General features: G+C 36.6%; 1 protein-coding gene across 1 annotated transcript; it reads left to right on the top strand.

Moving 5' to 3' along the window:
• Nucleotides 1-873: 873 nt before the first annotated feature.
• On the top strand, nucleotides 874-17314 carry CLDN1 (claudin 1). Its single transcript, XM_045539928.1, has 4 exons — nucleotides 874-1369; nucleotides 10170-10334; nucleotides 13097-13181; nucleotides 14866-17314. The coding sequence occupies exons 1-4, from the start codon at nucleotides 1147-1149 to the stop codon at nucleotides 15026-15028; spliced, it is 636 nt and encodes a 211-aa protein (XP_045395884.1). The 5' UTR covers nucleotides 874-1146; the 3' UTR covers nucleotides 15029-17314.
• The last annotated feature ends 681 nt before the right edge of the window (nucleotides 17315-17995 follow it).

Here is a 17995-nt window from a genome sequence, read left to right as displayed (position 1 = left end):
AACAACATCTGATAATTCATTAATGAAACACCCTTGAGAGGGAGTGTGGCACTGGCCAGGGCTCTCTGATAAGGAATGGCTGCTGTGAGACAAATTGCTGTAGGGCAGAGAGGTTGGGGTCCTGTGTGTGTGTGTGTGTGTGTGTGTGTGTGTGTGTGTGTGTGGTGTGTGTGGGCGCGTGTGCGCATGTGTGTAGGGGGTTGCGGGACAGGTAAGCTGCATTTTCATAAGCAGGGTAATAGCTCAAAGGACATATGTTTTGGTCAACTTAAAATGTAATGGAAAGCAGAATGGGGTGGGGGGGGAACCAAGCACTGCATATGCTACTACTAAATTGCTGTGTGACTTTATACAAATCATGCTGCTCTCTGGGTCTCAGCTTCCTGATCTATAAAGTGTAAAGATTCCGGAGGGTACTTGCAGAGAAGCAGAAAGACAATGAAGAGAAGAAGGGAGCAGAGGAAGGAAAGGAAAAGAGGGAGGAAGCTGAACAGCGGACCTGTGTGAGGGAGAGGAGGAGGGGCGGAGGTGGATAGAAAAAGTCTTTTCATAAGACACTGAAAAAAAGTTAAAAATAACACCGAGCTCTTCAGGGCTTCATTTTTTATCTTTATGTATTTTTAGGGTTTACATTTATTGTAAAAGTAATTTGGGGGCAACTGTGGGGTGAATGAATGAAGAGGCTGAGAAGCCTGACAAGAGTGAGGGGAGAGATGAGGGAAGGTGAGCGCGGACGCGGTGCCTGGCCCGGAGTCGTCTCCACGACGCGGGCAGTGGGTTCGCTCGGGGCGTCCCTGCCGCCCTCCGGGGAGCAGGCCCGGAACCGCCAGGGGGCGCTGCGTGGCTGCCGGGGCCGGGCCCGGGGCGGAGCTGCTTTAAAACGCGGCGCCCAGAGGTTTGGCGGCTCAGTTCCTGAGCCGGGGAGCAACGGCAGCTTCTAGCATCCCGACTCCAGCGCCAACCGGACCCAGACCCAGACCTCGACCCGGATCCAGAGCCTCTTCAGCGGCGGCGCTGCGAGCAGGGCTTCCCGCCGTAACTTCCGCGGTGAGGCCCCGCCACCCGTGGGAGCCCCAGGCGCGCACCTGCCAACTCTCCGCTCTCTGCACCTGCCCGCCCTGAGCCAGCGCGGACGCCGAGCGAGCCATGGCCAACGCAGGACTGCAGTTGTTGGGCTTCATTCTGGCCTTCCTGGGCTGGATCGGCACCATCGTCAGCACTGCCCTGCCCCAGTGGAAGATTTACTCCTACGCTGGCGACAACATCGTGACCGCCCAGGCGATCTATGAGGGGCTGTGGATGTCATGCGTGTCTCAGAGCACCGGGCAGATCCAGTGCAAAGTCTTCGACTCCTTGCTCAATCTGAACAGTGAGTGCATCTCTCCTCCCCGTAGCCACCGTCCAGAGGCGCCAACCCCAGTGGCTCCCTTGTGAGCTCATTCTGTTGTGTGATTGCGTGGTTATTAGTCTTCAGTTGATCAAGTCTTCTGATCACGTGCTCTATCGTGAGGAAGTGGAGGGAACCCTGGTTTGGGGAAAGGGAGACCCAGGCCTAAGCTCTAGTTTTGCCTGTAACTCCCTGAGTGACACTTTTCTCCCCTTCTAGGTGTAGTTTCATAGGGAATTCCCATGAGAGTAGGTGGAGAGTGACAGAAATCACATCAAACTCAAGCTTGACCTCTTAGGACTCTCCTGGACATTCTAAGATTCTGTGTAAATTGAAAATTGGTAAGATTCAGAGAAGAAAATGGGACGGCTTGAAAAGTCTGGAGGCTGATAGTTTCTCAAGTGTGCAAAATTAAAAAGATAATCCCAAAGTATTAGAACAAATTTTTAAACTTTACTATTACTTTTCATACTATTACATTCCTACATGGAATGTCACATCTTGGTGTTTTTTACTTACACTTGAGGTTGAATATTTTGATTCTTTAAGTTTTTAAATCCAGTTAGTGCAGGGAAGTAAGTCCCTTCCAAGAACACTCTTTGAAGAAGCCTCTTGAGATTCCCCCAGAGCTTTAGCCTTTAAGCCCAAGGACTTCAGAAGAGGCCAATTGTGTAGTGCTATTTTGGAAAAAGACAGTTGGCAGTTGGTTAAAAAAAAAAACAAAAAAAAGAAAGACAAGAAAGAAAAGTTCCAAATAACCTGCCCAACATAATAAAACTAAACGCACTGAAGAAAAATGCAGCAAAATAGTCCCAGCTGATGAAAACAGAGGTCAGCTGGGAGAGGAAGAGGGTAAGAGGGTATGAAGAGGTGGGTCTTCTCCAGGCTTCCATGTCCCAAAAAGGAATTTCTGTGTAATGGATGTTCAGTGCTCACTTGTCAAGTTGGAAAGGATTATGTAGAAAGAAATATTTCTAACCATGGTGAGCAGAAGGATAATGGGGTGGCTTTTTTTTTTTTTTTACCTTTTTTAAAATAAAAGATTTTGAGTGCCTTGTCAAAAAGTCATTAAATTCCCATTTACCTAGGTAATAACAATTCATGGCTGGAGTGTCTTCCTTGAGAAATCACATTAGTTGTCTTGTAGTGCATGTCTGTTACGGCCTTTAAATATCATGAAGAAAAACTTGCTTAGTCTTTGTCTAGATAAACAAGACTGCCTGCCAGTACCCACTGTATGCTGTGGGTGAGCAGTGTTGGCATTGTTCAAGTTTACTTCACTTGTTTTATCTACCTCTTAGCAAGGGACAACTTTTAATAATGCATGTCAAAAACCATATGGTTTAGAGTTATTGAACCTGTTCCAAATCTGTTTAAACACCTTGAACTCCTGTGGCAATTGGTCAATGTGTGTAGTGGTTTTGGGTGTTATCATTTCAGCTTTTAAACATTCCCATATGAAGACTCCTTTACACCAGAACTAATTATAATTTTAATAATTATGCAAGGATTATTGCCCTCCTGAGTTACATTTACACTTATAAAGTAAAAAATTGGGAAGTAATCATTGAATTTTCTCATGGAAAGATAAATTTACTTAGATAACCATGTTGAGGAATTGGCAGATGGAGAAGGTTCTAAGAGCAATTCCAGAGAGTTCTTACTGTTAATTTCATTCTTCTGATCAAAACAGTGTATTTTCAATATCTTTAAATGGGCTGCTTTTAATTTACCTTAATGACCAAATGAAATCAGATTGATCTATGATGTAAATGCTCAAATAGATCATCCTTTTGTGTGATAATGTTTTATTTTCATTTATTACTGGTTAATATACTTATCAAAGTTTTTAAAACTGTGGTGGAAACAATAAATCCCCCCCCCACACACACATTTTAGAGATTTCTTTCAGGTTTTTTTTTTTTTTTATTTTTTATTTTTTTTTGTGTGTGTGTGTGTGTGTGTGTTTTAACTCCAGATCAGATTCCACTTTTTGTTTTGGTTAAAGCCATAGTTTATCCAAGGTGGGGCTGAGGTTTTTCTCTCAAAATTAATTCCCAGAAGAGGGTCCCTTGACTCACATACTCTCTCTGAACCTGCCAATGACTCACTGCATGCCTTTGGATAGAGCCCAGAAAACCTGTCTCCATTTCTACACCTGAGCAGTGGTGTTCACACCCACCTGATGTAGAGATCTGGGGTGGTGATTCGTTGGCTAGTTTTGGTATAGTTCTGTGACATCTAGAGATGAAAAGAATTATCTCTGTATATACAAGTAGTGTTTCTCATAAAAGGTTGCATTTTCATGAAGTGCTTTTAAGTGAAAAGCTTGGCTGCAGGTTTCCTAAAATTGTGTCTTGCTCTCTTTTCCAGTAGCCACTTGGCGACTTAGAGTCCAGATGCAGGGATTTATCAAGGTTTTAGCACTGGAAATATTAAAATCCCTTTTTTCCTGCTTTAACTAGAGTCATTTGTAAAAAGCACATGACCTTCATAGAGTATCTAAAAGTGTATGTAGTATACACTGTGTACAAGAAAAGAGATACAGCAGAGCTTCTTTTAGGTAGTTCTTGCCATGCAGTTTATGAAAATGTAACTGAGAAACTTCCTGGGGAAACAAATATCACACTGTGTATTGTAGTTTCACAATGGCTCAGACAATTTTCATTTCATCCCAAGTATGTGATGTTTATTGACATTGATGATTCTTGAAGCTGAAAGTTGGAGTATACAACAAAGAGTTCCAGATACAGTTGCAGTAGATTTTCTTGATTAACCTGTACATCCTGTATTACTTTGATCCAATTCGCAAACTTTTAGGAAGCTAGTGCCCATTTTATGTGCTTATTTGCTTCCACTTGCTTGACTTCAATAGCTAGAGCTCTCCCAAGATTGGGCTGCCCTGGGAGGCTGCGTGGTGGGAGGTGTGCAAGCAGAGAATAAGTAAGCATTTTGTAGGAATGTTGTAGGGAAGATCCAAGCACCAGACAAATGGGAGGTTAGGCTAGACTCTCTCTAAGTCTCACCTAACCATGAGATTCTGTAATTTGTTTATAAGCTCCTGTAGCCTGTTTAACTTGCTTTGCATGCATCCACATGTGTGTAGGTGTGTTTAATGAGTATTGGTTGTTGTGAGGCTTCCCAGCACTATCACCATGATGTCAGGCTCAATCACAGAGACAAAATCACTGACTTGGACAGTCTTTGAAGCGTAGGTAGAGAGGAGCGCACCCAATTCTGCTTCACCAGCCTGCTGAACTGAAGGTAGTCAAAGGGCCATTGGGGTTCAGATCTGCTTCAAGAATGAGTTCTGATTCTGAGAATGATGAAAGTTGAAACAAAAATCCAAGCTTGAAATCAGAAGTTCTCAATTCTTACTCTGGTTTTGCACTAAGTAGCCACGTGTATAGTCGTAAGCCACTTGATCTCCCTGGGCTCAAGTAGTGTCCTCCATTTATAAAATAGGATAGAGTGGGCAGAATGGAGACCTAAATCTGTGATTCATTTATCTATTTAACAAACATGAGCTCATAGGTCCTATTGCTCATAAGGAATCAGTAAGATGAGTTCTAAGGTTCCTTCTAGTGCCAACATTCTTTTTTAGTAACTACAGTGACTGAAAGGAAAAAGGAAAGTGGCATAGCTTAAGTTTCCTTGATTGGCGTGATGAGTAAGCATTATGGAGGTAATATAGAAGCATAAATTTAAGCATGAGACAGTTTCTCTAAGAAACAATCAAAAAAGGTAGCAAAACTTCTCAGGACATCATAAAGAGTGGTAAATCCTGCTTCATTCTGACTACTTCAATTACAGACTGTGCATATGTCCTGAGGTCACACCCGGTGGCCACCAGCTCATGCAGCAATAAAATGGAAATGCTAACAATGAGGACTCTTGTAGAACTTTGAACTTCAGTAAAAGTGAAAGATTGAATAAGTGAAAAAGCCATGGGAGTATAGTTCTGTGACAGTCTGTGTTAAGCTTATTTAGTTGCTGGGGAAAAGAGAGTAAAATATTTTTGTTCTAGATGCCCAATCATTTATTCACCTAATACTTATTAAGCAACTACCGATGCAAGGAGGGACTCAATAGAGACTAGAGATATAACTGAAATCTACAATTGACTTTGAACAACATGAGTTTGAACTGCAAGGGTCCACTTATAGGTGGATTTTTTTCAACCAACCCTGGATTGAAAACACAGTATTTGTGGGATGTAAAACCCATGTATATGGAGGGCTGACTTTTTGTATACACAGGTTCTACAGGGCCTACTGCAGGATTTTAGTATGTGTGCATTTGCTTATATGCAGGTGTTCCTGTAACCAATCCCCAATGTATACTGGGGGAAGACTGTATTTTATTTATGACATATAGCATATAGGGCAGAATGGCAAGCAAATAACATAAACTATGTCAGATATTTACAATAGATTGTGCTGCTTGTGTTGCAAGTCTTAAAGCTTTAGAAAAAAAATTCCACATACTTGTCTATGCTTGTCTTTCTACACTTTTTGTTGATTAACCTAACTATCATAGATCAGTAACTTCTAACTCATTTCTTGTCTTATAAGTAGAGGTCTTTGTAAGTGTTTTTTAAAATTATACTTTCAGGTTGAAAGTGGTGAGAACTCCTTAGGGGGTCTTTAATCTCAAGATTATCAGTCTGAGTATAATTAAAAGACTGTCTTCTCTATTTACTGCTGAATAATGATGAGAAACAATAGTGTAACTTTTTGAATGTTTACTAACCTGATTTTCCATAGACAACTTTAGTCACTAATCCTAATATTGTAGAGGTATTTTCAAATTTAAGGGTCCAGGGATGATATACATATGCTCCTAGATTTGATCCAATCAGATCAGCTCAAAGTTAATAGTGCAAGACTATATTATATTTCTCTAAAATATTATTTTAGAGAAATATATTATATTATATTTCTAAATATATATCTAAAATGTCTAAAATATTATTTTGTCTAAAATATATGTCTAAAATATTATTTTGTCTAAATATATGTCTAAAATATTTGTCTAAATATATGTCTAAAATATTATTTTATAGCTTTAAAAAATCTCTTTTAACTTTTTTGCCCTACTGCTCATAATTCCACTAGGGTAAAAAAAAATAAACTTTATCTTGGAATCCCATTAGAACCATAATTTTAAAAATAGATCAAGTTAAGCAAAAAGTATACATTTTAATTCTCTGCATAAGTATCTAGCTTTTAGTGATCTAATGTAAGTCTGGCTTTATGTGGCAAGATTTCAGCATCCCCAGCCTCTCTAGGGAGATTTTTTCAGTATTTCAAAGATTAAGCTAAACACAAGAAAGTACTTTTAGTTATCGTATTAGTACAATTTTTAAAGGATAAAGACATATTCTAAATTGAATTTATTGAACATAGATTGAATAATCCATGTGACTTACCAGGCACTGGTAATAGGATGAGAATAGGAATAAATATCTGGCTCAAATCATCCAGGAGTTCACAATTACATATTTTAGAATGACTTGAAAGGCTTCAATAAGACCTTAATTTAAAGGGATTCATCTGGTTCCAGCTAAAACTGTGCAATTTAGATTTGATCTGCACATAAAACACTCATAACTTGTAACACAATACTTGCTTACTTTGACTTCTGATCTATCATTATATGTGCCTGGCTAGTGAGTTTTCATGCTGTTTTAATTCTCAGCCTTTTTTGTGTTTGCATGTGTGTATTATTTTTACATTTTTCCCTACATAATCACTAAATAATTTCTCCAAATGTCTCCAATGAAGCAAGGTGAGATTTTGCATATGGTGCCAATCTAATATTGTAAAATACAAAGAATTTTGTAAGTTAGTGGTTGCCAGGAAAGAAATGAAAAATATTGCTTTGCAAAACATTTTTTAATGAAACATGATCCCCTGTTTGTGTTATATAAAATTCCTAAGTATTATTTTTTCCACTTTCTCCATTTTTTTGATATTATACAAACAGTACATTATTCTATGGAGAAATGAAACATAGGGTTATTAGCAGACATAGAATAGAATATCTGTGTCCTCCTCCTTAGAAACTTTATAAAAGAAGTACTAAAAATAGATTTGACACAAATCAAATGTGTTTTCTTTGAGAACTCCAAGGGGGAAAACTTAGAGATTAAAAATGTATCAGATCATTCCAGGTGGGTGCAGATGGTGCCCTGGAGTAGTTTACATACAGGTGCTCCCTTGCCTGGGAGATCAGTGGTTTTATACAAGCCTGATTCATGAGATTGATGCCCAGTAGACTCCTCATGAAGTATACCCTGTAATCCAAGTACTCAGACCTGCTGGGCTAGTTGCTTGCTGTTTTACCTGAAGAACACAGCAGTGTGATTATTATATAAGCAAAGTCCTGTTTGGGGCCCTACAACTTGAACAAAGTGAAAAACTTGGAGAGAGATCAGAGAAAGCACCAGAAGTGATTAATAAAGGCTTGGAAAACAGTATGTATGAGAAATTAAAGTGGAGGTGGTTTTGAGATGTAAAAGGCTACATACACATATTTGAAGGGCTGTCATAGAAAGAATGTTTACTAATTGTGTGATCTCTATATTGAGGGTAAAAATCATGTCACTCCTTTCTTAACACCCTCTAATTACTTCTGATTACACTTAGAATGATCTCCAAGCCCTTAACCCTAGCTTGCAAAGCTCTGCATGACATAGGCCTTCTGCCCACCATGCTAAACCCCATTTTACTTTTCACATCCTGCCATCCTCCAATAGGGTGACCAGTTTTCCCAGTTTGCCCAAGATTGAGAGCCTTCTAATGATGTAAAACTTTTAGTTTTAAAACTAGGAGAGTTCCTGGCAAACTGGGATATGTGGTCAACCTATCCTCTAGGCACATGGATCATCTTTGTTACTTTTAGCAGCTCTGTGTTTAGCGTTTCTCTGCCTGAAATGTTTTCTTTCTGAGTGTAATCTTAGGACCATATCTGAAATCCATGTTATATATAAGAGTTTAGTTGTTTTATTTCTCTTTTTCCTTTTAAGTAATGATTGTCTCTGCAAAAACTGCTGGTAAATCAGAAAGAAGGGCACACCTTAACCATAGAGTTATTGGTACTTTCCTCTTCATACTGGAGTATGGTTTATGATTCCAAGGAAAATGTTTTATAATAATCTTATAAGCAGTTTCAGTTCATGGTAAACCTGTGGTCCATGGAACATCCTTTGATCTGGCAGTTCTTTTACCACCTTAGAAACTTAAGATAAGTGTATAGATGAGTATGCAAGTGTGCCCACACACACTTATGAGGGTATGATTATGTGAGGGGAGTTCTCTCTCTCTCTCTTTTTTTTTTTTTTAATGAAATCAAGTAGAAAATTATCTTGGCTTCCGAGATATGTCTTCAATACTGTAAAAAATACCTTTGACACCTCTTAGAAAGAGATTACTGTAATTTTATCATAGACTATCTGGTTATGGAAAAGATGGAAATATCAGTAAATTGAAATTTAATGAAGTTTCGGAAATATTTAACTTTAATTATGATTGATAACCTAAGTTATCAACCCTGAAGATGTTAAGACTGAGTCTAGGTCTAAATTAGATATTGAGATACAAAATCTTTCCATATCTCAGCCATTTTTGATGAGCCACTCTCATCCAGGAGTCAATTGTTCCAATCCTCTGGAGAGAGAGATCATAATTCACATTTTACATAATACAAACATGGTTACAAAGAATACTAAATAGCTTACCCAAGATAGCATAGTTTACTACAAGGTAAATAATATTTATGTAAAAATATCTGTTACATATTAACACTGTCAGTGAGGTAGTGATCTTTAATTGAAGGAGGAAATACATCTAGAATTTAAACAAAATCTTCTAACCAGCATAATTTCAGCTCATTTTTAAAGTCACAATGATGGTATCGTGCTTTTATGCCACAATGATGGTATCAAGCTTTTACTCTTTAAGAAACATATGGGCATAATCTCTCAAACTTAACCCTGCCTGTTTGATCATGACTTAGTATATCAAAGACAATAACAGAAAATTAGAAAATTAATGGAATTCTGAGACATACTACATGAAATTATTGTGTTTGCTATTTTACCACATGATATTTTAAACAGTTTTAAAAACCAGTGATCTCTTTGGATATCAATCTACTACTGTGTCCCAAGGTAATATCTCAAAGGTTATTTTGTTTTAAGGAAATGCTTTTCATATCCTTTCCCACCCTCTATGCCTGACCATGTATGTCACTGGAGATACAAATGTTGCTTATCCAGCCATTATAAGCTAGTAAAAATTCATTTTTAATCTTCCAAATTCACATAGTTTTTCTGAAACTTGATGATTGGTGTGTAAAGCTGTTGACTAATAGCAAGGATATGTTGTAAACCATTTTAATTACAAATGGTTAACATTGGGGATAATGTATATGATTGTTATTTCAGAATTAAAATTCTCCATTAGTAAGGATTAAACATGTATTAGTTCAACTAAGCCTATTCAATTAGGTCATTAATTATTTTTCCAGTTGGTTTTGAATGTAATTTTGAAAATACAAAACATTAAAGCTGGGAGACCTCTTTTTCATCATCCAGCCCAGTGCTTGTTTTCCTGGAGAAGATCCTGTGTTGGGTTACCAACAGAAGCGTTACTAGGACTGAGGTCTCCTGACTCCTAGTTGAGTTTTCTGTACAACATTGAATTATACTTGGTCTTCTTCCATTCTTCTTTTGTTGGTCTAAGCATATTTTTACATATCATAAAATGTTTTCTTCCAGGTACTTTGCAAGCAACCCGTGCCTTGATGGTTATTGGAATCCTGCTGGGACTGATAGCGATTTTTGTGGCCACTGTTGGCATGAAGTGTATGAAGTGCATGGAAGATGATGAGGTACAGAAGATGCGGATGGCTGTCATCGGGGGTGTGATATTTCTTATTTCAGGTAAAGAAGCCTTGCCCCTCATCACCTTACTAACCTGTTCCTGGTATGATTTGAGATCTAGTTTTCAGTTTCCTTAGATTATGTTGGATTCCTTGCACTTGAATTGATTTCAATCACTTTAAAATCTGAAGACCTGAAGTCCAGTTGACTTTCATGTTCTCATGCAGAAACCAAACAAAAATATGAAATCTGTGCTCACATATGACAGGTTTATTTGTTGAGGTTTCGGGTGCCAACAGGTTTATTAGAAGCACTCTTTTCAGGTGAAGAGAGACGTTTGCTATGTAGCAAACACTAAGGAACAATTATATGTAATTCAGAAAATTTCTATGGTGTCTCTACAGATACTATGTGGAGAAGATGGGGAGTAGTCAGAGAAAACATAAAGAACATATGAATACTACAGGCCTGTGAGGGATGGATGATATTGGACTTATTAGAGAAAAAGGAAGACAGTATTTTATTAATAGATGGGAAGATCTAATTCTAGAATAAATAGGATGTACCCACAGATCAATGAAGACAAAGACCAATTGGAATAGAGGTGGAATGTTGGAATGGTAGGGTGTTAGCTTAAATGAGTTAGGAAAAAAAACAATACAGAAATGCCTTTTTAAAACTTGATAAAATAATGAGATTATATTTCCCACAGAAAATAAATATGTATTTGTTGCATTATTCAAGTGCTAGTTAATAGGTTAGGTTATATGTTCTTTGAGAAAATGAGAGCCAGCAGACATGGACAGCACCATTTCAAAATGTTATAGTAAGGCTTATTTTAAATATGATAGCATATATACCACATATCTCTCTACATAGCTATATAAGCTATATATACTATATATGTATGAGATAGTATATAGTATAAATAGGTGTAGATAGATAAATACATACAGATATAGTATATACATTTAAAGACATATGTACACACACAAACACTATCATATATAGATAATATATATGCATATGCTAATATATACTACATATCTACATATAGCATATTACTATATATCTGTAAATAATATTTTTCTATACATAGATATATAGTATATATCACACATATCTCTATACTACTATATCTATATAGTATATAGTATATGAAATAATTTATACTATATATAGATACATATAGATATATACTGCTAAAGACATATGAGTGTGTATATACATATATAAAATTTTAGATTTTATTTATGTATAAAATCTAAAATAAGCCTTACTATAAAGCTTTGAAATGGTACTCTCCATGTCTGCTGGCTCTCACTTTCTCAAAGGACACATCATCTAACCTTATCAATCAGCACTTGACTACTGTTAACCATCTATCTAATCTATAATAGATTAGCTATATCTATATAGATAGTGTGTATATATATAGATAGTATACAGTATATAGATATGACTAAGACTACTATGCATAATATATACTATGTATTATCTATAGTATACATATATAGTTTATTGCTTTTAGAAATGACATCAGTGATATAAATCTACTACTAGGAAAAACTAGAACAGACTTTCTCTTCTTATTTTCTTTTTGACAGAAGACCTGTAGGGGCTTTTGCTCTAGCATAACACATGAGTTTAATCAATAATGGAGGGAATGTATCTGTGGCTTTGCCAAAGATGTGGTTAGTTTAAAATGACCAATTGTTTAGTTTATCCAAACACAAATTAGCAACTGTCTGAAAAGGCATGATGGAGTTTTAGTCCCAATAATTTAGTCTTACATCAAAGGCTGTAAATAAACTTATTGCATTGCATCCTTTCTCTGCTTGCCTTCCTCTAACTCCCATAGGTGACTGTGTCACTCCCATTTCAATTTCAGGGATTTCCCTGGGAGTAAGGGTCACAAGTTCAAGAGCATTCGCATGGTCTATTTGAACACGCAAAAGCAATAGTGTTTTCTGTCAAGCTTTAGAGAAAATTAGATTGGACTACTTTTTTGGAGGGAAGAGGGAGCAGGATAGAAATATTTTATCTATATTGATTAATTTTTAGAATTACTATTATATAAAAAAGAAGTTATTTAGTTTCTTTGGATAAGAAAATTTGAGGTATTTTATATTTTGTTATGTATAAATGATGGAATGAATGATTTTGACTAAGTGGTTTCTTTGGTGTTACTAAATGTAACATGCTATGAGAAACTGAGATTGGGATGTATAAATGGATCTGATGTGGCACCCTCAGCAAATCTCAGGGCAGTCAACACCTATGCCTAGTATTGCCTTGGCCAGGGGGCAGTAGGAACATGAATGTTCTGGTCCATTCTGAGCTAAGTCCTGTCTCTCTATTATCTAGCTGCTTGTTTCCCTTTTGACCCTGCAGAAATATAAAATTTGAATTTGGTTAAGAAGAACATAGAAAGCTTTTCATCTTCCCTTTTGCAGGCAACTCTATTTGCACTAATAATGGCAGTGGTTTCATCAAAAGTAGTTTAATACACTAATGTGCCTTTGAAGGAGATCTTGTATAACATAAAACTGCTGATTTGTTTACAAATAACATTATTTGTACTAGTGACCCTGAACTCTAGGTGAGTAAGGTATCATGAAGAGTGTAAATTATGCCTAACTCCAACCTAATATTTTTGTATGTCTTAACGGAATACTTGGAATAAAACATCCGAACTTCTAAAAATGTCAGCGCTATTGATGAGATTTAATTCTTATAAAATATGTTTAGGTTTAATGGGTTGTGTATTTATGCTTAGTGTTCCATAGCGATTAACAGTCTTTTATTTTGAATTTCTATAGGTCTGGCTGTTCTAGTTGCCACAGCATGGTATGGCAATAGAATTGTTCAAGAATTCTATGACCCCATGACCCCAGTCAATGCCAGGTAATGCTATTCATGCATAAAATAGTTTATTCTCTGAGAAACATACCCTTTTTTGTGTCCTGCAAAGTTCTGCTAGTGCCATAGTTTCCCAGATTTGCTTTCAAAAATTGTATGGAATTTTCTGTCAAACTTGCAAGCAATTTAAATGACCTGTGACTCATGTTAAGATGAATTTGATAATTGCTTTAACAGCCTGTATTGATGACAAAATGGACTTCAAAGTAGAAAAGTTTCAAGCTCTATACTTTCCAACTGTTTGCTGGAATTTTTTCTCTTGTCTTCTTTTTTCCAAGTATTAATGAAGACATTAATATATTTGAAATTTCCTTTCTGAAGTATATTCTGATGTTTATAACTCCTAACTATGATTATTTGTAAACTATGCACAGTTTATAGTTGACTGAGAAAAATAGTACTACTGCAGAGGTTAACAAATAATATTTTATTCCCAATTGTACATATAAAGCTATGATTTTTTAAAGTATATTGAGCTGCCACCTTGAAATTTTATGTTCCATCACAATTATAAAATTGACTTTATAAAAGTCATCTTTCTTAATATTTCGAGTTGGGCTAGTTGAAGAGCAGATTCTTGGCTCTCATATAATAACACTCTTTGATCAGGGACAAGGTTCTTCATCTTACTGTCTTCACATCTTTAAAGCCTAATAACTACATTCAGAGTCAGGATGTTAAGATGTAATTATAGTTTGTTAAGTGCTAGGATGAATGGATGAAAAATCTCCATGTTTGGAGAGATAAGTTGTACTTCTTTTTATATAGTCACCCACATATAGGAGAACACATACTGCAGTGATTATGTTGGAGCCCATCCCATAAGATTTACAATGTAGGAACAGAAACTGCTTGAGGTCAATAGGCCCAAATTTTGCCAAAGTGATAATACCAGTAATGCACATGAAAGCACTTTATAAATTGCTAGGCATTATGCACTTGTTATTTACATTAGTGCACATGATCCTGAAATCAGTCGGGTGAGGCAAGTGGGATTATCCTGTTTTGAAAGAAGGAGAAACTAAGGTTGAGAGGTTGCTGTCTCAGAATTGCAGCAGTTGAGAATGTATAACAGGATTCAAACTCAGGCCTTTCAACTTCTAGATCCAACCCTTCTCTATCCTTACTATCTACAGTCACTCACAGATACCTCACCACAAGTGTGTGGTTTAATACATCCACTGGGATCGACTTAATCCTTTTTGAAAAACCATAAAATCTGGATTTCAGTGTATGTAGATGCCTGGTATCAACTGTTAAAAACTCTAATAGTCTCCATCACACTCTGTCAGTTTCTTTACAGAATAAGATTGCTTCTTGGTGATAGCATGACTTGTTAAGGTTTAGCCTAGGAATCATAGTCCAAACCCCAGTTCTAAAACATATAAGCATGCTTTACAAGTGTCTTACACATGGAAAAGTCTTTGGAAATATTTGTGTAATTGACCTGGTATTGCATCTCCTATTTCCTGATCCACTATTGCAAATTGTCAACAATTACAATATAAACATTCTGAGTATATGTGTACAGACCTTAAAGTACTTCCCCAAGTAATCATGGTAGGTTATTTTCAATAAAAAAATTATGAGTATTTATTTTCTTTCTTAATCATATTAGAAAAGTTGCCAATAATTCATTGATTAAAAATGCATTATCTTTTCTTCTTAGGTATGAATTTGGTCAGGCTCTCTTCACAGGCTGGGCTGCTGCTTCTCTCTGCCTTCTGGGAGGTGCCCTACTTTGCTGCTCCTGTCCTCGAAAAACAACCTCTTACCCAACACCACGGCCCTATCCAAAACCTACGCCTTCCAGTGGGAAAGACTACGTGTGACACAAAGGCAAAAGGAGACATGCGTGTTGAAACAAACAGAAATGGACACTAAAATACTATCATTGACATTAGGATCTTAGAGTTTTGACTATTGTAATCTCAACTGTGGTATTACAAAAAAAAGACCTATTGCTAGAAATGACCTAGTCTTATTTTATCTTCTTTTCTCAATACAAGAGGAAAGCCTTGTCCAATTGTATTACTGCTTCCCCCATTCTCAAATGGGGGGAGAGTTTGCTCTTTAAATATATATAGAAATGTATATATATATATATATATATACACACACACACACACACACACACACACACACATGTTTTTCTATTAAAAAAATTAGTAAAGAACTCTTCTCATTATGTTGATACCAGCATACTTAAAATCTGTCTAAAATACAAAAAATATTTAATTCTATATTGATTAAATAAGTTTATTGGTATATTTTCTTCTTTCTCTATATATACATATGTAATAAGTCAAATATCATTTCCTGTCCGTCATCAGCTTTTAGTGTCTTTGCCATAAGACCAAACCTACTTTGCGAAGTGTGAATTCTTTCAGTTCTTCATGTGTGCCCTTTACATGTACTTATTTTATTTTTTACCATAATCTCATAGCACTTGCTTCTTCATTAAGCCCATATTTGTTTTTTATTTGGTTGGTTTCTAACTCCTGAATCTAACACATTTCATAGCTAATATTTTAATTTCTAAAGCCAACAAGAATCTCTTACAAATCAGAGTTTTGAAGACAAATCTTCCTTCATGACTGAAATGATATATTCCTGTTGACCTTCCCACACAATTCCTGTACTCTGACCTATAGCACTCTTCTTTGCTTTCAAAATATTTGTCTAATTGAGTAGTTCTGTGCTGCTTACCCACATGTTGTGACACAATTTTATTGATTGAATTTTTAAGCTACTTATTTATAGTTGTATATCCCCCAAACTACCTTTTCATTCTTCCCTCTTCAACTATATTGTTTTCCCATATGTAATTATCATGTAGTTTACTTCTTCCTGAAGAGGTGTGGTCTGTTTGTCTGAACAAAGCGCCAGACTTTCTGGAGTGATAATGTGGTGACAAATATTCTCTTTGCAGCTGTAAGCGAGTCATTTAATCTTTCTACCTATTTTCCCATCTGTCAAATTGAGATAATGATACTTAACCAGTTGGTAGAGTAGTGTGAGTATTAATTAGTTGATATCACTCTCATTCTTTGAACATGAAATGTGTCTAAGTAGTGTTTTTATTTGCTTGATTGGCTGTTTAGAAGTCACTGAACAAAACCTACACAAGTACGTTAGTATGGTTCAGTACCTTCCTTTCTCCACTGGTGTATATCCTTTCATTAAGCTGTGCCTAGCATGTTGTTGGTGCTTGTTCCATTTTAACAACGGCTCTTACTTTTCCAGTCCGTACAAAATACTGCTTCACTTGTACAAGATGATGTAATGGAAAGGGTGTTGGCATTGGTGTCTGAAGACCTGGATTTGAATCTTGGTGCTATCAATTACTGTCTGAGTTTGGGCAAGGCATTTGGCTGCCCTAGATTTATTGCTTCATCTGTAAGGGGTGGATTATAATTCCTGATCTGCCTACTTCACAAGATGCTGTGGGAATTCAGTGAGAAAGGATACATGTGAATGTGGTTTTGTAAGGGTAAAAGTGCTGTACAAGAAAAAAATTAAGAAATTTAAGTGCATAGCTTTGGAAGTTACTTTTCAAATCTCTGAAAAGAGAGAATATTAAGAAATGGGTTTCTTGCCTTAACCAGTTTCACAAGTGATGAGAGTGAAGCAAAATTCAACTCACTAAATGAAAAGGGTTCTAAGGAAGTTTAAGATTCTTCAGTGAGTATGGCCTGATGCTTTTGTGGCAGATATAATGAGGAAAAATAAAAGCTTAAATATTGGTAAAGCCAGCAGTTTTGGAGATTTTTTGGATTATAATAACGTGTAAGTGTCTATAAGGTGCTATCTTTTAAGTGATGCCTTCAGAGCTCTTGCTATTAGCTGGCAGCTGATACTGCTAGGGTAGTTAGCTTGGGAATGGTACTCCCTAGAGAACCACATGGGGAAAGCTAGCCAGGGGACTGTGTCTTATGAGGATTTGGATTTAGAAAAATTTTATTTTGTCTTCCAAACATGAGAGTCTATGCTTCTAAAAGTTATAATTTAAGGAACCTTTGCCACATACGTAGATCCTAATGCTGTGTGAATGTAAATGCCTGTTGATACCAGTTGCTGAACTCTACAAAAAAAAAAAAAAAAAAAAAAGCCTATGGTAAAAATGACCAACAGACTAGTTACAACAGAATTTATCCAATTTTAATATTTTTATACTCCGTTACCATGCCTGGAAACAGACCAATAGATATTTTGGGGTTTTATAATGGGATTTGTATAAAGCATTACTCTTTTTCAATAAATTGTTGTTTTTTTTTTAATAAAAACAGATTCTTGGCTTTTTTCCTAATCATTTCTATCAAGATGACTGTGCGTGGAGGAGGAAGTGGCTTGGGATAGGATCTGACTCATTGTGTTCCTGGGAAATGGCCATGATGCCTCTGGGCACCTGTCAAATATTTGTGTGGCTCCACCCACTAGAATGTCTTTTTTCCCTCAAACTGAGCTTCTCATCAAGGCTGTGTTAAAAGAGGATGCTAGGGGACATTACTTAATAACTTTTCTCATCCGTAAAAAGAGAACATAAAGCAATGAATGACTAAGTGATAAGATACGGAGGTATTTTTGTTGGCTGTAAAGCACTGGGCAAGCTTGAGTGGCTGTGCTTGCTCCTCACCGAGGTGGAAGAGTGAAGACAACAGGCCAGAAATCCATTACTGTTTCTGTAATGGTGGTTATCACAACTACCTCTTAGGGAAGCAAGAGCTGAAACTCATTCACTCACTATCTTAAAGTATTAATAACTGATAAAACCTTAAGTGTGGCCTCTCTCTGGGCAA

This window comes from Lemur catta, chromosome 1 (assembly GCF_020740605.2).
Source record: "Lemur catta isolate mLemCat1 chromosome 1, mLemCat1.pri, whole genome shotgun sequence".
Taxonomy (NCBI): Eukaryota; Metazoa; Chordata; class Mammalia; order Primates; family Lemuridae; genus Lemur; species Lemur catta.
Note: the sequence above shows the minus strand (reverse complement) of the source record. Positions and strands in the feature narration are given on the sequence as shown.